The sequence below is a fragment of the Barbus barbus genome (assembly GCF_936440315.1).
Source record: "Barbus barbus genome assembly, chromosome: 1".
In the NCBI taxonomy this organism is placed as follows: Eukaryota; Metazoa; Chordata; class Actinopteri; order Cypriniformes; family Cyprinidae; genus Barbus; species Barbus barbus.
In genome coordinates this window covers 17,265,523-17,286,140 of record NC_136729.1, presented here as the reverse complement: position 1 = coordinate 17,286,140, position 20,618 = coordinate 17,265,523, and the positions used below count along the sequence as shown (strand labels likewise).

Sequence of the window (20,618 nt, the reverse complement as noted above, 5' to 3'; positions counted from 1 at the left end):
GTATCTTAAAATTATATATAAATTTTCTGAAAGTTAACCAAACATGTTGATTTCATTTATGTCAGGCATTGACGCGTCTGTGGTGGTCCAGGCCAAAGAAACAGATGTTTTTGCCCGTCTGCGTGACATTGTGGTTCTTGATGTGGACCCTAAGACTGTCCATAAGAAGGTGAGAGATCAGTCATATTGTTTTTGGCATGTTTGCAAGCAGGTTTCTGTGCTCCAGTTCTGTTTTTGTGAATACTACCAGGCGGTGTCAATTGTCGGAGAAGAGGTGTTCAGCTTCAAGATGACATTGTATCCCGGGGCCACTGAAGGTGAAGGCTACACTGACACCTCCAAAGTGGATGGGAAAGTTATCCTGAGACTTGGCTGTATCCAGATCGTCTACTTGCACAAGTTCCTTACGTCTTTATTGGTAAGAATTCATGTAAATCCTCTTAGCTTTCATATTGTATTAGTACTCATATTTTGTCTGTGTTACTCAATATCTATAATTTATACCAGTAGATAAAGCTCACTTATTGGTAATTGCAACACAAAGAGGGACAGAGTTTTAAAAAAAATTGTTTGTATTTTGTCTGGATGTTTATGTCTCTCCCTTTCTTTTTGCTCTGGCATCTTCCCCCTCATAGTTTTTGTTAATTGTGTCTTCCTCTTTTCAGGACTCTTTTAGCTATCAATACCCCTCTGCTGATGAGGTACAGGCTTGGGCATGCAGCATTAAAGTCTTTTGCTTTGCAGCTTATCTTCAAATGCACCTCTGCACACACTGAAATATGTCCTCACCCCATTAAACTCTACTGGATTTTGAACAACTGTTAAACCTTTTCAAATAAGATGGAAACATTAATCCATGTTAACACCATTCACAGCAATGTTTATGACTGCCTTTGTTTTATTGCTAGTGCAGTGGTTCTTAACGAGGGATCCTGGACGCACTCGGGGCCTCAGCAAACTTCCAATATTTATTCTCATATTTAAAAAGAAATTAATTAAAAAATAATTCTAAAAATGGAATTAATAAAAGAAAAATTATTACATTTTTGTATCCATGTATATATAAAAAAAGGCCTTAATTCTAACTACGCAAGAAAAATGACTTTTTACAAGACATTATACATATACAAAAAATATCTCTGCCTTATGGGGAGGCCTTAAGATATTGTGTTGAACAACAGGGTGGGGGGTGACCTGGGGGGTTCAGAACCACTGTTCTAGTGGTAGGTTTATAGTAATAATAAATACTGGTAGGAAAATATTTTTATGTATTCTGAAAACTGGAAAACACTATTTAGAAATATATACTGTAGCTCTGCTGCTTATTCACAAACAATTCATTAGATTCAAGCTAAACAGATGCAGTCTCTTCAAAGTTTATAGTCACTAATATTGTCAGTTATATTTCAATAGTGCTTACATAACATTTGTATGCGCCACTGACATATAATAACTTCTTTTAAAATGGGTATGACTTTTTAGCTATGCTTTTCCTATCAAATCGGGTTGTTTGAAGAACCAAAAGAAAGACTTTCAAAGATCACACCAATACCTGATATTTATCTTCTATAGCACTGCATTTTAGATTTTCTGCACCGCTAGATGCACGGCATCAAACAGAATTATGTATCACCTAAAAAGGTAGAGCTCGTTCAAGTGTTTTTTCAAAGAATGGATCCTGTCATCTTTTATTTTTCAGAAATGGGTCTGAAATTTTGAGTCAGTGTTGCTAAACTGATTACAATTCTGTTTGCTGTTGCTAATGTTGCAGAAATTACATACTGCAGCTTTAATGCTGTTTTCTCTTAGATGGATGTCTTGAGTATATTAGTGTTTATTTCTTAGTTTTCACTGTGAGATACTGTTCTAACTGTTAGATATTGTTAAAGAAGTGGACTTTAGATTATGCAAATTTAGCCTATAGTGTTATTTATTAATGCAATAAGGCACAGAATATTTAAATAACTTGATTGCGAATATGTGGATTTGCATGTGCACTTGTCACTCATACTACATATTGAAGTAGAAATCACAGAGATTTGAGACGGAATTTCGCATGAAATGGATGCCTTGATTTTACTGGGTCTAACTTTCATACTCTACATGCTTAATAGAAACAGCTCACCACCATACCCAGACAATATAATTATCAACTTTCCTACTTTCTCTCTCAAAAAAAAAATAAAAAATAGCCTACTTTCACTCCAGCACTGCTTTTTTCACCTATACTGAATTTGCAACATTTCGTTGTAAATTCGGCTTTCAGGCATTTTAAAACACAAGAACATCCCTGCATGAATTTTTCCTACTGTGGATCCCAGGCTGTTACATTAAGACCTTCCCTCACTTCTACTAAACTGCCATGTCAATTCACACAAAACTGTAACTAACTATTGGTTGTCTTCCATAGATGTTTGTGGATAACTTCCAGACAGCTAAAGAGGCTCTCAGTGCCGCCACGGCTCAGGCCGCAGAGAAAGCCGCTTCCAGTGTGAGGGATTTCGCTCAGAAGAGCTTCAGACTTGCCATGGACATCAGACTGAAGGCCCCTCTTATCATAATCCCTCAGTCCTCCACATCCCATAATGCATTTATGGTTGACCTGGGTCTCATCACTGTGGGAAACAGCTTCTCACTGCTGGCAGCTGAGGGCTTCCCATTGCCTGCAGTTTTGGAGACCATGGATGTAAAACTCACGCAGCTCAAATTATCTAGGTAGTAAAGAAAGCTGGAGATCTTTCCCAAAATTCTCAAAATTCATTTATGTGATTTTTACAACCAATTTAAAGAACGATCTTTAAATTTTGAGGTCATTAATATCAGTTAAAATGGTCTTCTCCGTAGCTGTGTTATTTTAATATTGCTTATGCACGATTATAGTACTGTATATTAATATTTTTAATTAACTTTTATTTTTATATTTTCAGTTTTCATTTTAGTTTTAAGTTCTGTGCTTGAAGTGATGCTCAAGATGTATGTTTTGTGCTTTTGTCCTTTTTAAATTTTTTATTATTTGTTTTTTATTTAGATTTTTTTAAACTAGTTTTAGTGATTTTAGTACTTCCACTTATATATTTTAATTAGTTTCCAAGGCGACATTTGTCATTTTCATTATTTATGCTTTATTTCAATTAACAAAAATGGTTAATAGTATTCTTGACTTGTTTGGTGCTACAGAATGATTCAGAGACAGCTGTTAACTTTCTCTGATTTTTTTTATTTTATTCTTTTTTCAGGACTGTTCTGAATGCTGCTCATTTAGATGTTAAGATTCTGGAGCCCATAAATCTAGAGCTTTTAGTCAAGCGTAATTTGGCTGCCACTTGGTACAACAAAATTCCTGGAATGGAGGTCAAAGGAGTACTTATGTCAATGAACGTGAGTTTCTCAGGACGTTTTAGACGTGGAAGTGTTGAATCTAAAATCTTAAATGGGGCCCAATCAGAATTTTCAGGAGAGAAAAATAAAGATGAGTATTTTCTGGCTTCTGTAGATGGCTCTTGGCCAGGAGGATGTTGGGGTCCTCATGACAATCCTAGCAGAGAACATTGGCGAGGGAAGCAGGGCTGCTGCAGTGGAGGGAATGAAAGCTTCTGCTAAAAGTATGAAAAGGTTTAACTTGTCAGTAATCTTGTCCTTTAAAGTTTGTCTTTAAGGGCTTCATTTTACCCTCTTTTCCTCCACAGATGAAGCTGTAGATGAAGGACTGATCGAAACACTACCTGTGGGAACAGGGAGTCAACCTGCATTGACCAATGGTGCTTTCAGTGAAAATATTGTCAATGTACTGCTCAATTTTGAAATCAAGGAGGTGATTAAGCTCTCTTAACTTCTTATTTTTAGTTACAGTCATAACTCCAGATTTGGAGTGGATCTGGAGTGAACTGAGAATCCTGTATCTTTCTCTTTGTAGGTTACGCTAAGTTTGAAAAAGTCCATAAATGGGAAAGAGTGTCCCTTTTTGGTTCTCCATGTAGCTCAGCTTGGAATTGACACCAAAGTTCGAAAATACGACATGGAGGCCACAACATACATCAAAAACATCTCCATGAAGTGCCTAGAGTTCTTTGGTTTGTAGCACTTGGTTTTGAAGCCTCACAGTACAAAGCAGCATTTTTTTTTTTGTTTGTAAAATTAAAAACAAACAAAAAAAACACAAATTCATTCAAATGAACTTTAAAATTTTTTCTTCGCAGATTCAAATAGAGAACCACTCTGTATAATCAATTCCTTAGCAGAGTCAGGAGCAGATCTTCTTGAAGTCAAGTATTTTAAGGTAACTATTTCTTTCTGAATACGAGCGCATAATTCCATCGTTGCATCAGCACAGAAGCATTATTTATAAAACTTCCTATGCAAAAGAAAATTGTTAAAAACGTCTTACATTAAGTGTTTTAATCCATGCTGGAGTTGAGTAGTGGCAGGACATTTTGTGTCTAGACAAGCTTCAGCTCTTAGCTTTTAACTATTTATTTAGGGCAGCACATGAATTCATACCCTGGTAAAAGAATCAGGACAATTAAATCCAGCCATTAGTCATTACGCTCTTTAGTTTTTGTGGATTGGCACTTCTTTTAACTCCTAAGGGCCATTTCTCTCAAATGAGATAGCAGTGTTTGTTGCATATAAGTGCATTGTTAAAAATCAGGAGATATGAATGCATACTAATCAAGTTCTGATTGAAGGTATAGTTATTCTGATATTTCACACAATGGTGATAGATTATGCATTCTCTATTATTAATCCTAGAATTACAGTGTAGACGTCTTCACTAAGATGTAACGGGTTTTGAGAGCTTCCAGGACTCATGAATGGAGATCTTAACTTTGTTTGATTCCTATCTTTGTAGGCTGATCGAAATGGGCCCAACTTTGCAAGCCTTTACCAGAATACTGAGCAGAAGATCAATGTAAGCATCTGTAAACAAGGTTAAATAACATACAGTTTTGGAAATTGAGGCGTTAATCTCAAAAGAACTTCATATTGAAGGAGTTTAACATGCCTGTGTGTTTTTAGGTGGTGTTCTCCTCTCTAGACTTGATGTTGCACACTGAGGCTCTCCTCTCTACCATGGACTTCCTGTCCGCTGCCCTGTCCAACAGCAGTCTTCCCTCACCTGAGAGAGATAGCAAAAAGAGTGAAGATATGAGAACTACCTCAGCCAAATCAAGTAAACACACACACACACACACACACACACACCTACAATCACTAAAACAAACATGGACTTTTTGCCCATGATTTAGGAATGAATTAATGAAGGACCGTTTCTGTCTTAGCTGCACTGAGTTCTCCCTCTGATGGTGACGTCATTGACCTGGTGGTGAACATGCAGCTTGGTGCGTTTAATGTGTTGGTTTGTGACCAAAAAAGCAACATGGCGGACATCAAAATTCTGGGTGAGAATACACTCTTATTTTGAAACTTTACATGTGTATTATAATATAAAAGTTACTGCATTACTGCTACTGTTTTAAAATAAAAAATAATGCAGGATCTTCTTAAAGATGTAAAAAATTTGTAAATATATTTGAATAATATATTTATATATTTTTTATTTTGATTAAATAATTATAATGTAATATATGTAATTATTATAGCATATAGAATTATAGAAATAGTTCTGAAATAGTTGTAATAAAGCAACTTTTTAATTTTATGGTGTATTGGTCTGCTTATAAAGTATCTATTTCTTGATTATTCTGAGGCTGGTTTTGTTGGTTAGCTGATTTGATAAATCTTCTCCTTAGGTTTGGACGGTTCTCTAAAGATGCAAGGAACTCAGACACACATGTACACACGTTTGCGTGACTTCATCATCATGAATGTGGATCCTAAAACAATTCACAAGAAGGCAAGCTAGCTATACCACTACAGCGCATTTTAACCATTTACTATTCTTTATACATTTTAATTTCTATTTGCTTTGGCTTAGGGCTGGGCGATATGGCCAAAAAAATGATCATGATACAATTTTTCATATCAGTCGATATCGATAATTATCACGACACATTTCAAATCTTTATTTCTTTCAAGTTTAAAGGCAGACTTTTGCTCCCAAGTGATAGTTGTAGAAACCAGACTATTATTTGTGCTTATAAACTAGTCTTTTTGTCAGAACATGACAAACACTTCACGGTTTAGATATTTATTTTTTTTTCCTTTTCCAGTAATTTTTCCTTAACAAAAAATATCTTAATAGAAAAATGAATTTCTTAGTTTCTGCATGTTCTAATGAGTTATATTATTGTGAAGCAGATTTGTATTGCCTGACTTTGATGACGTGTATCTTCAGCACAGCTTGCCGTGCAAGCTGCAATATTAATGATATAAAAAAAAAATTTGTCTCATAGAAATGCCCATTTGACAGTAGCTTGAATTGACAGTAGTAATAGCTTGAGTTAGGATGCAGATGTACATTTATGTTCATTATCAAAAACAGTAACGTAAAATTTATATAATAATTATTATCTATAATCTTCCCTCACCAGTCCCAATTTTAATAATAATTTAACCTCATTTTTATATGGTTAAATTAATTATTCTGACTGTATGAGTTTTAAACATTATATCGAACATTTATTGAACTCTTATGGTTTTATCGAGGAAAATAATTTAGCGGTAATCATCGTTATTGTTTTCTCGCACAGCCCTACTTTGGCTTTTGTATAAACAAAGTACAACAAAAGTGCATTAAAGTTAAGTGAACTGCAATATCTGTTGTTTATTTTGGGTTATTTCGGGTTCTCTAGGCCATCTCCATCGTAGGAGATGAGGTTTTCAGCTTCAGCATGAGTCTGACACCCAAAGCCACTGAGGGGGCTGGGTATACAGATACTTCAAAGGTTGATGGCAAAGTGAAACTCAACGTGGGCTGTATTCAAGTGGTCTACCTTCACAAATTTGTCATGTCATTACTGGTGAGTTTAAATTGCACACATGGCCTCTCTGCTGATTCAAGCACACTAGCTTACTTTTACTTTTTCTCTCCACAGAATTTCAGTAATAACTTCCAGGCAGCTAAAGAGGCTCTCAGTGCCGCCACGGCTCAGGCTGCGGAGAAAGCAGCTTCCAGTGTGAGGGATTTCGCTCAGAAGAGCTTCAGACTTGCCATGAACATCAGGCTGAAGGCCCCCCTTATCATAATCCCTCAGTCCTCCACATCCCATAATGCTGTGGAGGCGGACCTGGGTCTCATTACTGTGGGAAACAGCTTCTCTCTGCTCCCAGTGGAAGGTCGTCCGCTGCCTGCTGTCATAGATAATATGGATATAGAGCTCACACAGCTAAAACTGTCCAGGTAGCCCACTGCCGCAAAGCATATCTATTTTCAGACTTGTTTTTCAAAGTATAATTATATCCAATATGTGTATTAAAAGATCTGCTAATTAACTGAACAGAATTCATTCCTGAATTTTCAAAGCCCTCATTCTAGTTGTCCGTTATACAGTGTTTCCTCCTATACGTGCTTTTTTGTTTGTTATCCTCAGAATTTCCATGGAGCAGGACTCAAATCAGCCTAGTTCAAAACTGTTGGAGCCAGTCAACCTTGTTCTGTCTGTTAAACGTAACCTGGCGGCATCATGGTACCAGAAGATGGCTGCCATAGAGGTGGATGGAGATCTGAAACCCATGAAGGTCTGTTCACACAAAGTCAGGACATATTCAGCTTTTTAAAGTCACATTTCATGGAGACTTTAAATGAAGTCTGTGGACATTTGTTTTGACTGGTCCATTTCTGGGTTCTGGTTATAATTAATATAATATGTAATTATAGAGTTGGAGTGATTGTGGGAAAATTAATGAAGGTTCTCACATTTTTTGACTGCATTCCAGGTGGCTCTGAGTCAAGATGACCTGACTGTCCTGCTGCGGATTCTGATGGAGAACATTGGAGAGGCGAGCAGTATTCAATCTGACACACCGATCGGCTCAGAGGCAGCCCTCAAACAAGAGAGTGTGCTTGTCAGAGCGCGTACAGCGACTGGTGAGGGAAGACGGACACACACACAAATGTTTGTATAGTAATCCTTCTCTTAGAGGAAAAACTCAGTGGATGGTCTTGATTTGTGTGTTTTGTGTAGGCTCTGAGATTCTTGTGGAGAAGCTGTCTGAAGGTAAACTAGGGGAGACAGAGCTGCTGGAGAGTGTCAAATTCAGCTTTAATGTGGAGTCCCTTGGCCTTACTCTCTACAGTAATGATCCTGCGCAGGTGTGTATGAAGTCTACAGATTCGTGAACGTCAGTGACTCGATAAATAAAATGAGCGTTATATCGGTCTCTCTCTTTTTTAATCTGCCTTTCTCTAGCCCTCTCTACATAAGGAGCCATTGTGTTTAGGTGAATTTATGCTGTGTAAAATGAAGACTTCAGGCAAAATGTTTAGTAACAGTAACATGGAGGTCTCCACCATCCTCACCACATGCACCCTGGATGACAGAAGGAGCGGTATTCAGAGAGTCACATCCAGGTGATTTACACGTAGTTAGATTACGATTTTTAATGTCAATTTTATTCAGATTTCGCAAAAAATGACTTCTGAAGGATTATGTGACACTGACTGTAGTAATTGTCGCTGAAAATTCAGTTTTTAAGTGCATTTTTAAATTTATTCAAATGGAAAACAGTTTTTTAATTTTAATAATATTTCACAATATTACAGTTTTTACTATAACTGTTTTTCATCAAATAAATGCATCCGTCATGCAACTTTTTTTGGGGGGGGGGGGTTCTTATTTCAAGGCCTCTGGTCTGATCACATTATTTTTCCTCACAGGATGCTGGGAAGGCGTGATGAGGAGACATCAGAGCCCATGATTGATGTGACATACTCTCAGAGTGCGGATGAGCGCTCGGTGGTCACTGTGCTGCAGAAGCTCTATTTGTGTGCTAGTGTGGAGTTCCTGTTGGCTGTGGCTGACTTTTTTGTGCAAGCCCTGCCTACGAGTCCACCTACACAAAGAGACAAATCCAATCAGCTGCCACTCAAATATGTCTCAGAGCCCAAAATCCAGAGTGAACCTAAAGCAGGTATGAATGCTACTGCTAAAAGAATGGTTGTTTCTCACAGCTAGGAAAACTTCAGGGAATTTCAAAAATGTGATTTCGAGACCTGGAAAAGTCAACATAAATTAAAAAATCTTAAAGGTTATGGAAATAGTTGGTCAGTATATATATATATTTTTCTGATCGGTTGTAAAGTATTTTTAGCTAGAAATGCTTGTGCGTACAATGTCTGATCATTAGAAAGGGCTGGAGCAGTCATTAAAAAGGAATGGAAATTAATTGGTCAGAAAGTGTAGGAACCCTTCGTTTCAGACATTCCAGGAAAAAAAAAAAGTCTTTGATATTTTATCTATCTACTTCAGCTCTGAGAACCAGGCTGCGAGCAGTTGTAGTGGACCCAGAGGTTGTGTTTGTGGCTAACCTGATGAAGGCTGATGCCCCTGCACTGGTAGCCTCATTCCAGTGTGATTTTAGCCTCCTGTCTGAAGACGCTGGCCAGGCCATGAAGGCCAACGTCAGAAGCCTCAAAGTGCTCGCCTGCCCCTTTATCAGGAAGGAGGGGGACAAAGCCGAGACCACCGTATGCTTATTGATTTCTACTAATGTCTTTCTGTTTTAACTCTATTTTTACAACAGGAATAAAGTTTTATGCTTATTTTGTGTTTTAAGAGGCACAGTGAAAAATATATTGCAGGCTATGTAATTGCAATTATCTATAATGCTTTTCAAATCATGAATTTGTTTTTACTGCAGGTGCTGAGACCATGCTCTGTTGTACTTGAGACCAAATTGCCAACCAATGCCCCATTAACTGGTTCAGTAACTGTAGAGGAGGTCATAGTGAAAGTGGGTGTTAGCTCTTTGCCATATTAATACTTCATTTTTTAAAGGAACATGTATTCATTTCATGTATAGCATTTCAAAGGTTTGGGGTTGGTAAGATTTTTTTTAATGTTTTTATAATACGTCTCTTATGCTCACCAAGGCTGCATTTATTTGATCAAAAATACAGTAAATATTAAAAAATATTATATTTGAATATTCTATTTTATATAATATAATATTTTAAATATTATATTTAATATATTTTAACATTTATTTCTTTTCTTATTTATTTCTTTGATGGTGAAGCTGATTTTTTTAATAAGCCATTACGTCTTCAGTGTCACATGATCCTTCAGAAATCATTCTGATATGCTGATTTGGTGCTCAAGAAACATTTCTTATTATTGTCAGTGTTAAAAACAGTGCTGTTTAATATTTTTGTGGTAATAATGATGCATTTTTTTCTTCAAGACATCAAGACTCTGTGATGAATAGAAATGTGAAAGTATTTATTTAAAATAGAAAGTTTTTACTGTCACTTTTTGATTTTAATATTGCATCCTTGCTAAAGAAAAGTATTAATTTCTGTAGAAAAATCTTACCGATCTCAAACTTTTGAACTGTTGTGTATTTGCTCAATATTTTTTTTTGTGTACAAATACGTTGTTACTGTATTTCAAGATCACGTGAACTGAGTTATTTTGTAAATATAAACAGTACTGTTCAAACATTTTCAATTACGTATCTCAGGAATATATTAATCCAATCTGTGTTGAACTAAAGTTTTTTTTTCTTGCTCTCTCAGATCTCTCCTATCATTCTTAACACTGTCATTACCATCACGGCGGCCATGGCACCCAAACCTAAAGAAGATCCGTCACAGCAGACATCAGACGACCTAAACAGCCTCTGGTCATTGATGAATGTCGCTAATGCAAACTATTGGTTCCTTGGTGTGGATACAGCCTCTGAGGTTACTGAAAGCTTCAAGGATGTGGACAGCAGTAAGGATGGAGAGAGTTTTGAGATGAACGTGAAGGTGGTGCAGGTCACACTGGAGTCAGGTTTGGGGCATCGGACTGTTCCCCTGCTGCTTGCAGAGTCGTCATTCACTGGTACTGCTCAGAACTGGTCGTCGTTGCTCAGTGTCTCTGCAGATATGACACTGGAGGTGAATTACTTCAATGAGACTCATGCAGTTTGGGAGCCACTGCTTGAGAGAGTGGACAATGGGAGACGAAGATGGAACCTTAAATTAGAAGTAATCAAAATTGCTTTTCCTTTTCCACTTTTGTATAAACATGAATTCACATTACCACTCAGTAAGATGCAGTTTGTTCTGTTGGTGAATTATTATTATTATTATTTTTTTTTTTGCTTTTCTGTGTATAGATGAAGAATAACCCTGTTCGAGATAAAAGTCCAGTTCCTGGGGATGATTTCATTATGTTGCCAGACCCTCGCACAGCTATCGCCATATGCTCCAAAGACACCATGAACATCACAGTGTCCAAGTGCTGCCTCAATGTCTTCAACAACCTGGCTAAGGTAAACCATTCAGTTACACACACACACACAAAAAAAATTCTAAGCATGTAATATCATTGTAACATTATTCACTTTTCCTGTACATGCAAAATGCAGGATTTTTTTTATTTTTTTTTACTTAACTTTTTTTTTTTTATTATTAAACAAGCATTGCTATTTGTTGTTTTCTTTTTAATGGTGTGATATATTCACAAGGTGTTAAATGTACATTACTGTTCAAACGTTGGGGTCAGTAGGAAGATTTTTTTTTTATAATATTTGAATTTGCAAGGGCACATTAAATTAATGAAAAGTGACAGTAAACGCATTTATAATGTTTCAAAAGTTTTCTATTTCAAAACATGCTTTTCCTTTGAATTATTCACCCACGAATCCTGAAAACGCAAATGTATCTCAGTTTGCACAAATATGAAGCAGCATGAATGTTTTCAACATTAATAGTAAGAAGTGTTTCTTAAGCACCAAATCAGCATATTAGAATGATTTCTGAAGGATCATGTGACACTGAAGACTAAAGTAATGATGCTGAAAATTCAGCTTTGCGGTAACACTTTATTTTAAGGACCAATTCTGTTAACTAGTTGCTTATTATTAGCATATTGGCTGTTTATTAGTACTTATAAAGCACAAATTAGTGCCTTATTCTGCATGACCATATTTTAGATGTCTTAATCCTACCGCATCTCTAAACTCAACAACTACCTTTACCTTACTGACTATCAATAAGCAGCAAATTAGGAGTTTATTGAGGCAAAAGTTGTAGTTAATAAATAGATAATAGTGAGAAGTGGTCTCTAAACTAAAGCATGACCACCTTTGTCATCACAGGAATAAATTAAATTTTAAAATATATTAAAATGGAAAACAGTTATTTTAGTTTTTAATAATGTTTCACAATGTTTACTTTATTTTTGATTAAATAAATGCAGTTTTAGTGAGCATAAGAGACTTCTTTCCAAAACATTTAAAGAAAAATCTTACCAACCCCAAACCTTTGAATGGTAATGCATGTTATACATATAAAGATAAAATTTCTCTCTTGTCAGGCTTTCTCAGAGAGCACAGCCTCCACGTTTGACCGTTCTCTGAAGGAGAAATCCCCGTACACCATCCGCAATGCATTAGGCATTCCACTCATTGTCCAGCACAGTGCTAACCTGCGCTTGACTGGCTCATCCTCACCGGGTAAACTGCACGAATTGGCCGTGGATAAAAGTGTGGATTTAGAATATACGTCCTTTGAGCGTTCATCACGACTGTCTGCCCTGCAGAGGCAGGAAAGCTGCTTATTCAATCTCAGCATAGGTCAGTAACAAGGACAATATACACCTCGTAAACTGTACAAATGCTTTGGGTTGTGCCTCAAAAACTAGTGAGCTGCCTACCTAGACAGCATTTTTAGGCATCAAGCATGTCTATAATCCTAAAAAATGCTGTCTTGGTAGGTCATGCTCTGAAGTTTTGAACAGCCTAAATGATCATACAAAAATAAAGGAAGTCAGATCTGGTAATTCTATTTGTTAAATTACCTTTATATAATTCCAATTATTTTTAGGTCATGAATTCTAGGTAAATGCAGTATGCTAATCCTAATCATAAATGTCCCCTGTGCAGTTCCCTCAGGTTACAGTGAGATTTCAAATATCCCGTTGGGCAAGCCTGGCCGTAGACTGTATAATATCAGAGGACCCATGCAACAGGATGCTGTGTCTGTACTGCTTCAGATCAATGCCAGCGAGGGCAACAAGGTCATCACAGTACGGTCCCCCCTACAGGTTCGTCTGCTCACTTTACCTTGCAGAGTGCATAAATCTGTTCACCTGTCTGGATAAAGAAATGATTAGTGAAAACAACCTTGTTAAAATCATGGTAACATTGATTTCTCTTTTTTTTGTTTGTTTTTTTTTGTTAACAGATTAAGAACCATTTCGCTGTGCCTTTTGCCATTCTGAAGTATTCTTCTGAACTTGGAGGGATGGTGAATGTAGGGGTTGCTGAGCCTGAGAAGGAGTGTCATGTTCCCCTGGAAGCTTACAGGTATAGATGGATGAGAAGTGCAACTACCTATTCTGTTCCAGTGAATTTTGCACTCACATGAGTCAAATATCATGAGTAGCAACTGTAAAGTTCTGTGACTCCTACTGTAGCTGAAAACATAATATTATGAGTGAGTGAGTGAGTGAAGTGACATTCAGCCAAGTATGGTGACCCATACTCGGAATTCGTGCTCTGCATTTAACCCATCCAACGTGCACACACACAGCTGTGAACACACACACACACACCGTGAACACACACCTAGAGCAGTGGGCAGCCATTTATGCTGCGGCGCCCGGGGAGCAGTTGGGGGTTCGGTGCCTTGCTCAAGGGCACCTCAGTCGTGGTATTGAGGGTGGAGAGAGCGCTGTACATTCACTCCCCCCACCTACAATCCCTGCTGGCCCGAGACTCGAACCCGCAACCTTTGGATTACGAGTCCGATTCTCTAACCATTAGGCCACGACTTCCCTTCAAAGAATATATATATATTATATATATATTCTTTTCTTTTTTTCATTTAGTCATTTTTTATTTGCAGGCATTGTCTTCGACACCCCTGCACTATACTGTAATATAAATTACCTGTACTTTTTTTGCTTTATGTTGTGACTCTCTGTGCTCTTTGTATTAATTTAGGAGTCAGTTGTTCTTGCTGCCTATTGGTCCTTTAGAAGATTTGTATCGTGCGTCCACCACATGCATTGCATGGAAGGAGCAGGTTCACGTGAGCTCAGAGGTTCACGCAGTGCTGCAGTGCCTCGCCATAGACAGCAGCTTTCTGCCACTGGTGGTGAACACACTGGCTGTGCCTGATGACCTCTGCCATATAGCCAGCCACGGGGAAGGGGACTGGGACCCTGCTTATGTCATCCACCTGCACCCAGCTGTTACTCTCAAAAACCTGCTGCCTTACTCAATACGCTACTTGCTGGAGGTGCAGAATATTGCAGTTTCAATACACAAATGTTAGAACACATTTGCCATACACTTTGGCTCAAATGTTGGGGTTTTGTATGATTTTTCTTCCCCCCCCCCAAAAAAAAAAACTTTTTATTTTAATATATTTTAAAATGTAATTTTTTTTTTTTTGTGATGGCAAAGCTGAATTTTCAGCATCCATAACTAGTCTTCAGTGTCACATGATCCTTCAGAAATCATTCTAATATGCTGCTGTTGGTGCTCATCAGAAATAGTTTTAATAAATTTTTCTTATGATTCTTTTATGAATATAAATTTCAAAAGTCTTTTCTAACAGAAATGTCTTTACTGCCACTTTTAAACAATTTAATGCACCCTTGCTGAATAAAAGTATACATTTCTTTCGGGAAAAAAAATCTTACTGACCCCAAACTTTTGTGTATGACATTCATATTGATTATAAAATCAGTATTAATTAATATCAGTTTAATATTAGCCACTGATCATTTATTAAAACCAAATCATGTCTCTCACAGGGTTCTGCTGACTTCTGTGAGCTTCAGGAGGGCAGTGTGGCGGATGTGTTAAACTCAAATGTCGGCGGTGAAATAATTGAGCTTGTTTTGATCAAGTACCAAGGTCGCAACTGGATTGGACGTACAAGAATTAGCAGAGAAATGCCTGAGTTCTTGTCCATCTGCTTCACCTGCGACACACCAGAAGGACTGACCGTGGACCTGTGTGTTCATGTGTCTCGAGTGAGCGGCAAAATGGTCCTCTCTGTTTATAGTCCATACTGGATCATCAATAAGACGTCCCGTGTGCTGCAGTATCGTGCAGAGGATACGTGTGTGAAACACCCATCCGACTTCAGAGATGTCATTCTGTTCTCCTTCAAAAAGAAGAATTTCTTCAGCAAGAATAAGGTTGGATTGGGCTCTTTGGCAGAGTTTGATGGATATACCACGTTAGCCAAATATCTAAAATAATGAATGCTAACATGAACCTTAATGTGTTTGGGCTGTAATGGTCAGAAAGCCATGTTTTACCTGTAGATTCTGGTATGAAATATTCTGATAGCATTTCATAAATTTGCTTTCTGCTCTTCCTTTCAGTTGCAGCTCTGTGTGTCCACCAGCTCATGGTCCGATGGCTTCTCGTTGGACACCGTTGGCAGCTATGGATGTGTCCGTTGTCCAGACAAAAACGGGGACTACTTAGTAAATGCTTTGAATATTTAATGAAATAATAGCTACTTTAAGTGAACTTTAAGTAAACGTTAGATGCCAAGGTAATCCAAATGTAAAAATGGAAATTAACTTGTTGGAAATCTCTTTGATTTCCAGGTTGGGGTCAGCATCCAGATGAGCAGCTTTAATCTGACACGGATTGTTACCATGAGTCCTTTCTACACGCTAGTCAATAAGTCCTCGTTTGAGCTGGAGGTTGGAGAGGTGCAAAACAACAATGGTTTCAGCTGCAAGTGGCACTACATCGCCTCCACTGAGGTCAGCACTGAATTTGTCTTTTATCAAGGGCCGAAGTATTCCCACAGTATGTATATTGACCGTATGATTGTATGTGCTACAGTGTTTGCCTTTTTGGCCTGAGGCCAGCACAGGGAAGCTGTGTGTACGCGTTGTGGGATCTGAATCTAGCTCCAAATCATTTTTTTTCAACAAGCAGGACAACGGAACTCTGCTGCGCATGGAACAGGTAAACATGATCTGACTGTAAACATGATGCTAAATATACTTTATTAAACCATATTGATCACTTAATTTTAATCTTGGTTTCCATCAGTATGGTGGTGTGATAGTGGATGTGAATATCTCAGACCACTCCACTGTCATCAGCTTCACCGATTACTATGATGGAGCTGCACCTGCTTTGGTTGTCAATCACACACCTGCAGCCACTGTCAACTTCAGACAGAGGTCAGCACTGCTTCAATATTTCACGTCGTATAACAGATGAATGAAAAGTCTGAGTATGCCTGACTAAGTAGAAAGTCCATGAAAAACAGACTAGGGTTGTCACGAGACAACCCTAGCAAAACTTTTTCAGTTTCAGTATTCAGTTGCAGCAATAATGCAATTACACAAATATTTTTACCAGTTTTGATACCATAGCAAAAACTAATTGCTATTAAAAACATAGTTTTATCTAAAAGTTAAATATTAATTCTGAAAGTATGTGCTGAGAAATACTTGAAGAGTACATTGCCTTGTTTTAACTGATTTATTAAGTCAGTAGTAATAAGACAAAGACAAAGGAATCTAATTTCAAACAAAATAAATTAAAACAATATATTACATTTCAAAAGTTTGGGGTCAGTGGGATTTTTACTAAGAAATTATTATTTATGCAAGCACGTTTTAAATTGGTCAAAATTGTTCCAAAACATTTAAAATGTTACAGAATATTAAATAAATAAACGTTCTATTCTTTAAATAATCCTTAAAAAGTATACATCACTGTTTCCACACAAATATTAAACACCACAACTTCTTCAACACTGATGATAATAATAAGAAATGTTTGCTAAATAAATTGAAATTATTTCTGAAGGATCATGTGACACTATATATTGGAGTAAAGTGGACTAAAAATTCAGGTTTGGCCTCACAGGAATCAATTACCTTTGTTTAGCTTGGCTAGATTTAAACAATGTAATGCACAGATTCAATACAGTATTTTGACACTTTTTGTAACGTTTTCATACATACATGTTATACAATTCTATCACCAAGACACCAAGCTATTCGATCAAGGAGTGCCTGCGACCATTCACATGCACACCTGCATGATTATAAGGCACAAATGCTCCTTTTTATCAACCTGGTACCATAGTAAGGGTACTTTTGACATCTGTACACTTCAGAATTAAGAAGATCACTTAAGGAGATCATCTTCTGATTGAGTGTTTTCTTTTGGAGTGTGTGAATACGTTTCCTGTCTGTAATCAGTGTCTGTGTCTCTGTGCTTGTACAGAGGCTGTGAGGAGTCTTGGGCACTGAGACCAGGTGAAGCTCAGCGTTTTGCATGGGATGATCCAGCAGGGGTGCGAAAGCTTTGCTGGAGCTGTCAAGATCAAAGCGGAGAACTGGACCTTGTAAAGGTTAGAGAGGGATCATGGGTTAGTGAATCTAATAATCCACTAATAATACTGGTCATGCCATTCCCATGTTGTTTTCTTTAGGACGAGTGTGGGCAGTTTGCTTACAGCAGCTTAGTTCAGATACACTGGGTGTCTTTCCTGGACGGCCGACAGCGGGTGCTGATCTTTACTGAGGATATTGGAATAGTCACAAAAGCCCGGCAGGCAGAGGAGCTGGAGCAATTCCAGCAAGAAGTCAACATCTCATTAAAGAACCTGGGCCTGTCACTCATCAACAATGACATCAGGCAGGAGATAGCATACGTTGGCATCACCAGGTAACTAAACCCACACCCAGCAACCATAAGTTTTGCTGTAAACTGACGACTCGTTTATAGTTATTATTGATTTTTAAAGGGGAACATAAATGCCACTCTTGTGCAAGTTGTTTGTTGTTGATTAAGAATGATTGAATTGCGTTTTTAAGTTCTGGTGTGGTTTGGGAGATGAGACCAAAGAACCGCTGGAAGTCCTTTAACCACAAAAACATTGGACTGTTGGAGAAAGCCTACCAAGCCTACATCAACAGCAAGAGGGAACCAGGCTGGACTAGACTAGAAACTGGCCTAGAGGTAATAAAGGATTTTATTGAAATAAAGTTTGATTAGTAATGTAATTATGCTGCTTAGACATTAATGTATTATTTTTTTGTCTTTATTAAAACAGGTGAACTTTGGAAGATCGCCCATGTTGATGAGACAGCCATTTTCCTGCACTATCAGGAGGAACTTCCTGCCTGGCATTTGTATTGAGTTGAAACAGTCGCCTCACCAGAGGAGTTTACGTGCACAGCTCTATTGGCTACAGGTAACACCCACACGCAATGTATTTGTTGAATATCACACTTCCGTCATTTTTGGCATTTGTTCAGTTATTATGTGCACCATTTATTTGTTCCAGGTGGATAATCAGCTGCCAGGAGCTATATTTCCTACTGTGTTTCATCCTGTTCCTCTTCCAAAATCTATAGTTCAGGACTCAGGTACAAGCACAAGTTAGCATATGAATGCTCCATTTAAGTGCACATTGTGAGTAGGTGAGTGGACATGAACACGCTATATCTTACCTTTTATCTTTAGAACCGAAGCCGTTTTTCGACGTTAGCATCATCACAAGGTTTAATGAGCACAGCCAAGTCATGCAGTTTAAGTAAGTGATGTGACACAGTAAGTAGATAATGTAATCTGTGCACCATCTAATAAAATAGTGCCTCATAATGTCTCACTAAATTAAGTTCTGAGTTACACTCAGCAAATCAACTAACTATATCACATTCTTTAATGAAGTAAAATGATCTTGTGTGAAATCTAAATGTAAACTAAATTTATGGTATCAATCTAATGTTTCTCTTGATGTAAAAACTAATATACACAAAAAAGTTTGGGGTCAGTTAGATTTAAAAAAAAAAATAATACTTTTATTCAACAAGAATGCTTTAAATTCATCAAAATTACAAAAATATATTTCAAATACATGCTGTTCTTTTGAACTTATTGTTCGTCAAAAATCTCCATTTTTGAAAAATCTCCAAAATCTCCAATCCTGAAAATGTCCATTATTTTAAATTGTAGTAATATTTCACACTATTGCTGTTTTAAAAACATGTGGCCATAGTGAGCATAAAAGATGCCTTTCAAAAGCATAAAAAAAATCTTATTGATCCCACAGCCTTTTAATGGTAATGTTAGAAAATAGTGTGATAAAGAAAAAGTAGATCCAACCTTTGACTGGTATTGTTTGTTTTTCTGTAGGTACTTTATGGCATTAATGCAGGAGATGGCAGTAAAAATCGATCAGGGCTTCTTGGGAGCAATTCTCGCCCTGTTTAACCCAGCTACCGACTCCCAGGATACTAAAGAGAAGGTAACTACTGCTTTTTGCTGACAGGTGTTGTCACACATTTTTTATTAATAAACTCAATCCATAATGAGCGCAGTGGTAAACACTTCCTCCATCATTACAATCTTGTTTTTGTGTGGCTCTATGCAATGTGAATGAAAAGGGGACTGGAGATGTCGTTTTGTGTTTCTCTGTGCTTCAGAATAAGCTGATAGAGCGGGATCTGGAGACGCTGCAGGCTCAGCTGATGGAGACCTCCATGACAGATGCCTCGGGCCTGAGTTTCTTTGAACATTTCCACATCTCCCCTATTAAAGTAATGACCCAGCACCATTGTCCACTCCAAAACACAGCACATGTTCTCTTCAAGGTCACTTGTCACAGACATTTGAAATCTAAAATAAGACCTGAGGCCTACTTTCAGTCTTCCACATGCAGCATGGTTGGACCCACTACCATTCAGTAGTTTGGGGTTGATAAAAAGTTGTATTGTTTTTGAAAGAAGTCTGACCAAGGTTGCATTTATTTATAAAATATACAGGAAAACAGTAATATTGTGAAATATTATTACAATTTAAAATTGTTTTCTATTCTAATATATTTTAAAATGTAATGTATTCCTGTGATGGCAAAGCTGATTTTTCATCAGCCATTTCTCTAGTCTTCAATGTCACATGATCCTTTGGAAATTTCTTATTTCATTTCTTATTACTGTCAGTGTTGAAAACCATTGTTATTACAGATATTTTTGTGTAAACCTATTTTTTTTCAGGTTTCTTTAATTTGACAGAAAGTTCAAAAGAACACATACCTTTTTACATACTTTTTTAATGTAAAAAATAAAACAATTAAAAGTAATATGCTTGAAGGACCAAATATACTTTGATATTACAGTATAATGCTGTGAATTTGGGTTATTGACATATGAAAGACTAAACTGAATAAACGCTTACTTGTCTAAAAGGCTATGAATATTATAGTAATGTCAAATGATAGATACATTGCAAGAGGACACCTTTGACAGATAGCTGCATCAAACTGTAAAATGACATGTACTGTAATTGTTTGTGATTGATCTAAGAAACTATGTGTGTGTTTGTGTAGCTGCACCTGAGTCTGTCTCTGGGCTCCAGTGGAGATGAATCTGAGCAGGGTGACATGGTCGCCATCCAGTCCGTCAACCTCCTGCTCAAAAGCATTGGTGCCACACTCACTGATGTAGATGATCTGATTTTCAAGTAAGACTTTGCGTTGTGCATGTACTCTAAAACTGACTTACATG

At 37.3% G+C, this 20,618-nt stretch overlaps 1 protein-coding gene across 1 annotated transcript in view; it reads left to right on the top strand.

Moving 5' to 3' along the window:
• Positions 1-20,618, top strand: part of LOC306873177 (intermembrane lipid transfer protein VPS13C-like) — a 49,124-nt gene that overhangs the window by 19,885 nt on the left and 8,621 nt on the right. The window contains exons 33-74 of the mRNA XM_079422277.1: positions 66-169; positions 251-418; positions 666-701; positions 2,411-2,715; positions 3,237-3,378; positions 3,494-3,602; positions 3,687-3,811; positions 3,914-4,070; positions 4,197-4,276; positions 4,850-4,909; positions 5,017-5,170; positions 5,280-5,399; positions 5,751-5,854; positions 6,753-6,920; positions 6,996-7,300; positions 7,491-7,638; positions 7,837-7,987; positions 8,085-8,212; positions 8,310-8,470; positions 8,777-9,030; positions 9,369-9,586; positions 9,760-9,852; positions 10,637-11,092; positions 11,224-11,379; positions 12,426-12,684; positions 12,994-13,154; positions 13,295-13,416; positions 14,056-14,353; positions 14,874-15,263; positions 15,453-15,557; positions 15,684-15,845; positions 15,928-16,053; positions 16,141-16,274; positions 17,332-17,458; positions 17,540-17,775; positions 17,925-18,069; positions 18,164-18,304; positions 18,398-18,479; positions 18,577-18,646; positions 19,249-19,360; positions 19,539-19,652; positions 20,441-20,574. Of these exons, the coding sequence (XP_079278403.1) occupies positions 66-169; positions 251-418; positions 666-701; positions 2,411-2,715; positions 3,237-3,378; positions 3,494-3,602; positions 3,687-3,811; positions 3,914-4,070; positions 4,197-4,276; positions 4,850-4,909; positions 5,017-5,170; positions 5,280-5,399; positions 5,751-5,854; positions 6,753-6,920; positions 6,996-7,300; positions 7,491-7,638; positions 7,837-7,987; positions 8,085-8,212; positions 8,310-8,470; positions 8,777-9,030; positions 9,369-9,586; positions 9,760-9,852; positions 10,637-11,092; positions 11,224-11,379; positions 12,426-12,684; positions 12,994-13,154; positions 13,295-13,416; positions 14,056-14,353; positions 14,874-15,263; positions 15,453-15,557; positions 15,684-15,845; positions 15,928-16,053; positions 16,141-16,274; positions 17,332-17,458; positions 17,540-17,775; positions 17,925-18,069; positions 18,164-18,304; positions 18,398-18,479; positions 18,577-18,646; positions 19,249-19,360; positions 19,539-19,652; positions 20,441-20,574 (6,820 nt within the window). The remainder of the gene's footprint in view (positions 1-65; positions 170-250; positions 419-665; positions 702-2,410; positions 2,716-3,236; positions 3,379-3,493; positions 3,603-3,686; positions 3,812-3,913; positions 4,071-4,196; positions 4,277-4,849; positions 4,910-5,016; positions 5,171-5,279; positions 5,400-5,750; positions 5,855-6,752; positions 6,921-6,995; positions 7,301-7,490; positions 7,639-7,836; positions 7,988-8,084; positions 8,213-8,309; positions 8,471-8,776; positions 9,031-9,368; positions 9,587-9,759; positions 9,853-10,636; positions 11,093-11,223; positions 11,380-12,425; positions 12,685-12,993; positions 13,155-13,294; positions 13,417-14,055; positions 14,354-14,873; positions 15,264-15,452; positions 15,558-15,683; positions 15,846-15,927; positions 16,054-16,140; positions 16,275-17,331; positions 17,459-17,539; positions 17,776-17,924; positions 18,070-18,163; positions 18,305-18,397; positions 18,480-18,576; positions 18,647-19,248; positions 19,361-19,538; positions 19,653-20,440; positions 20,575-20,618) is intronic.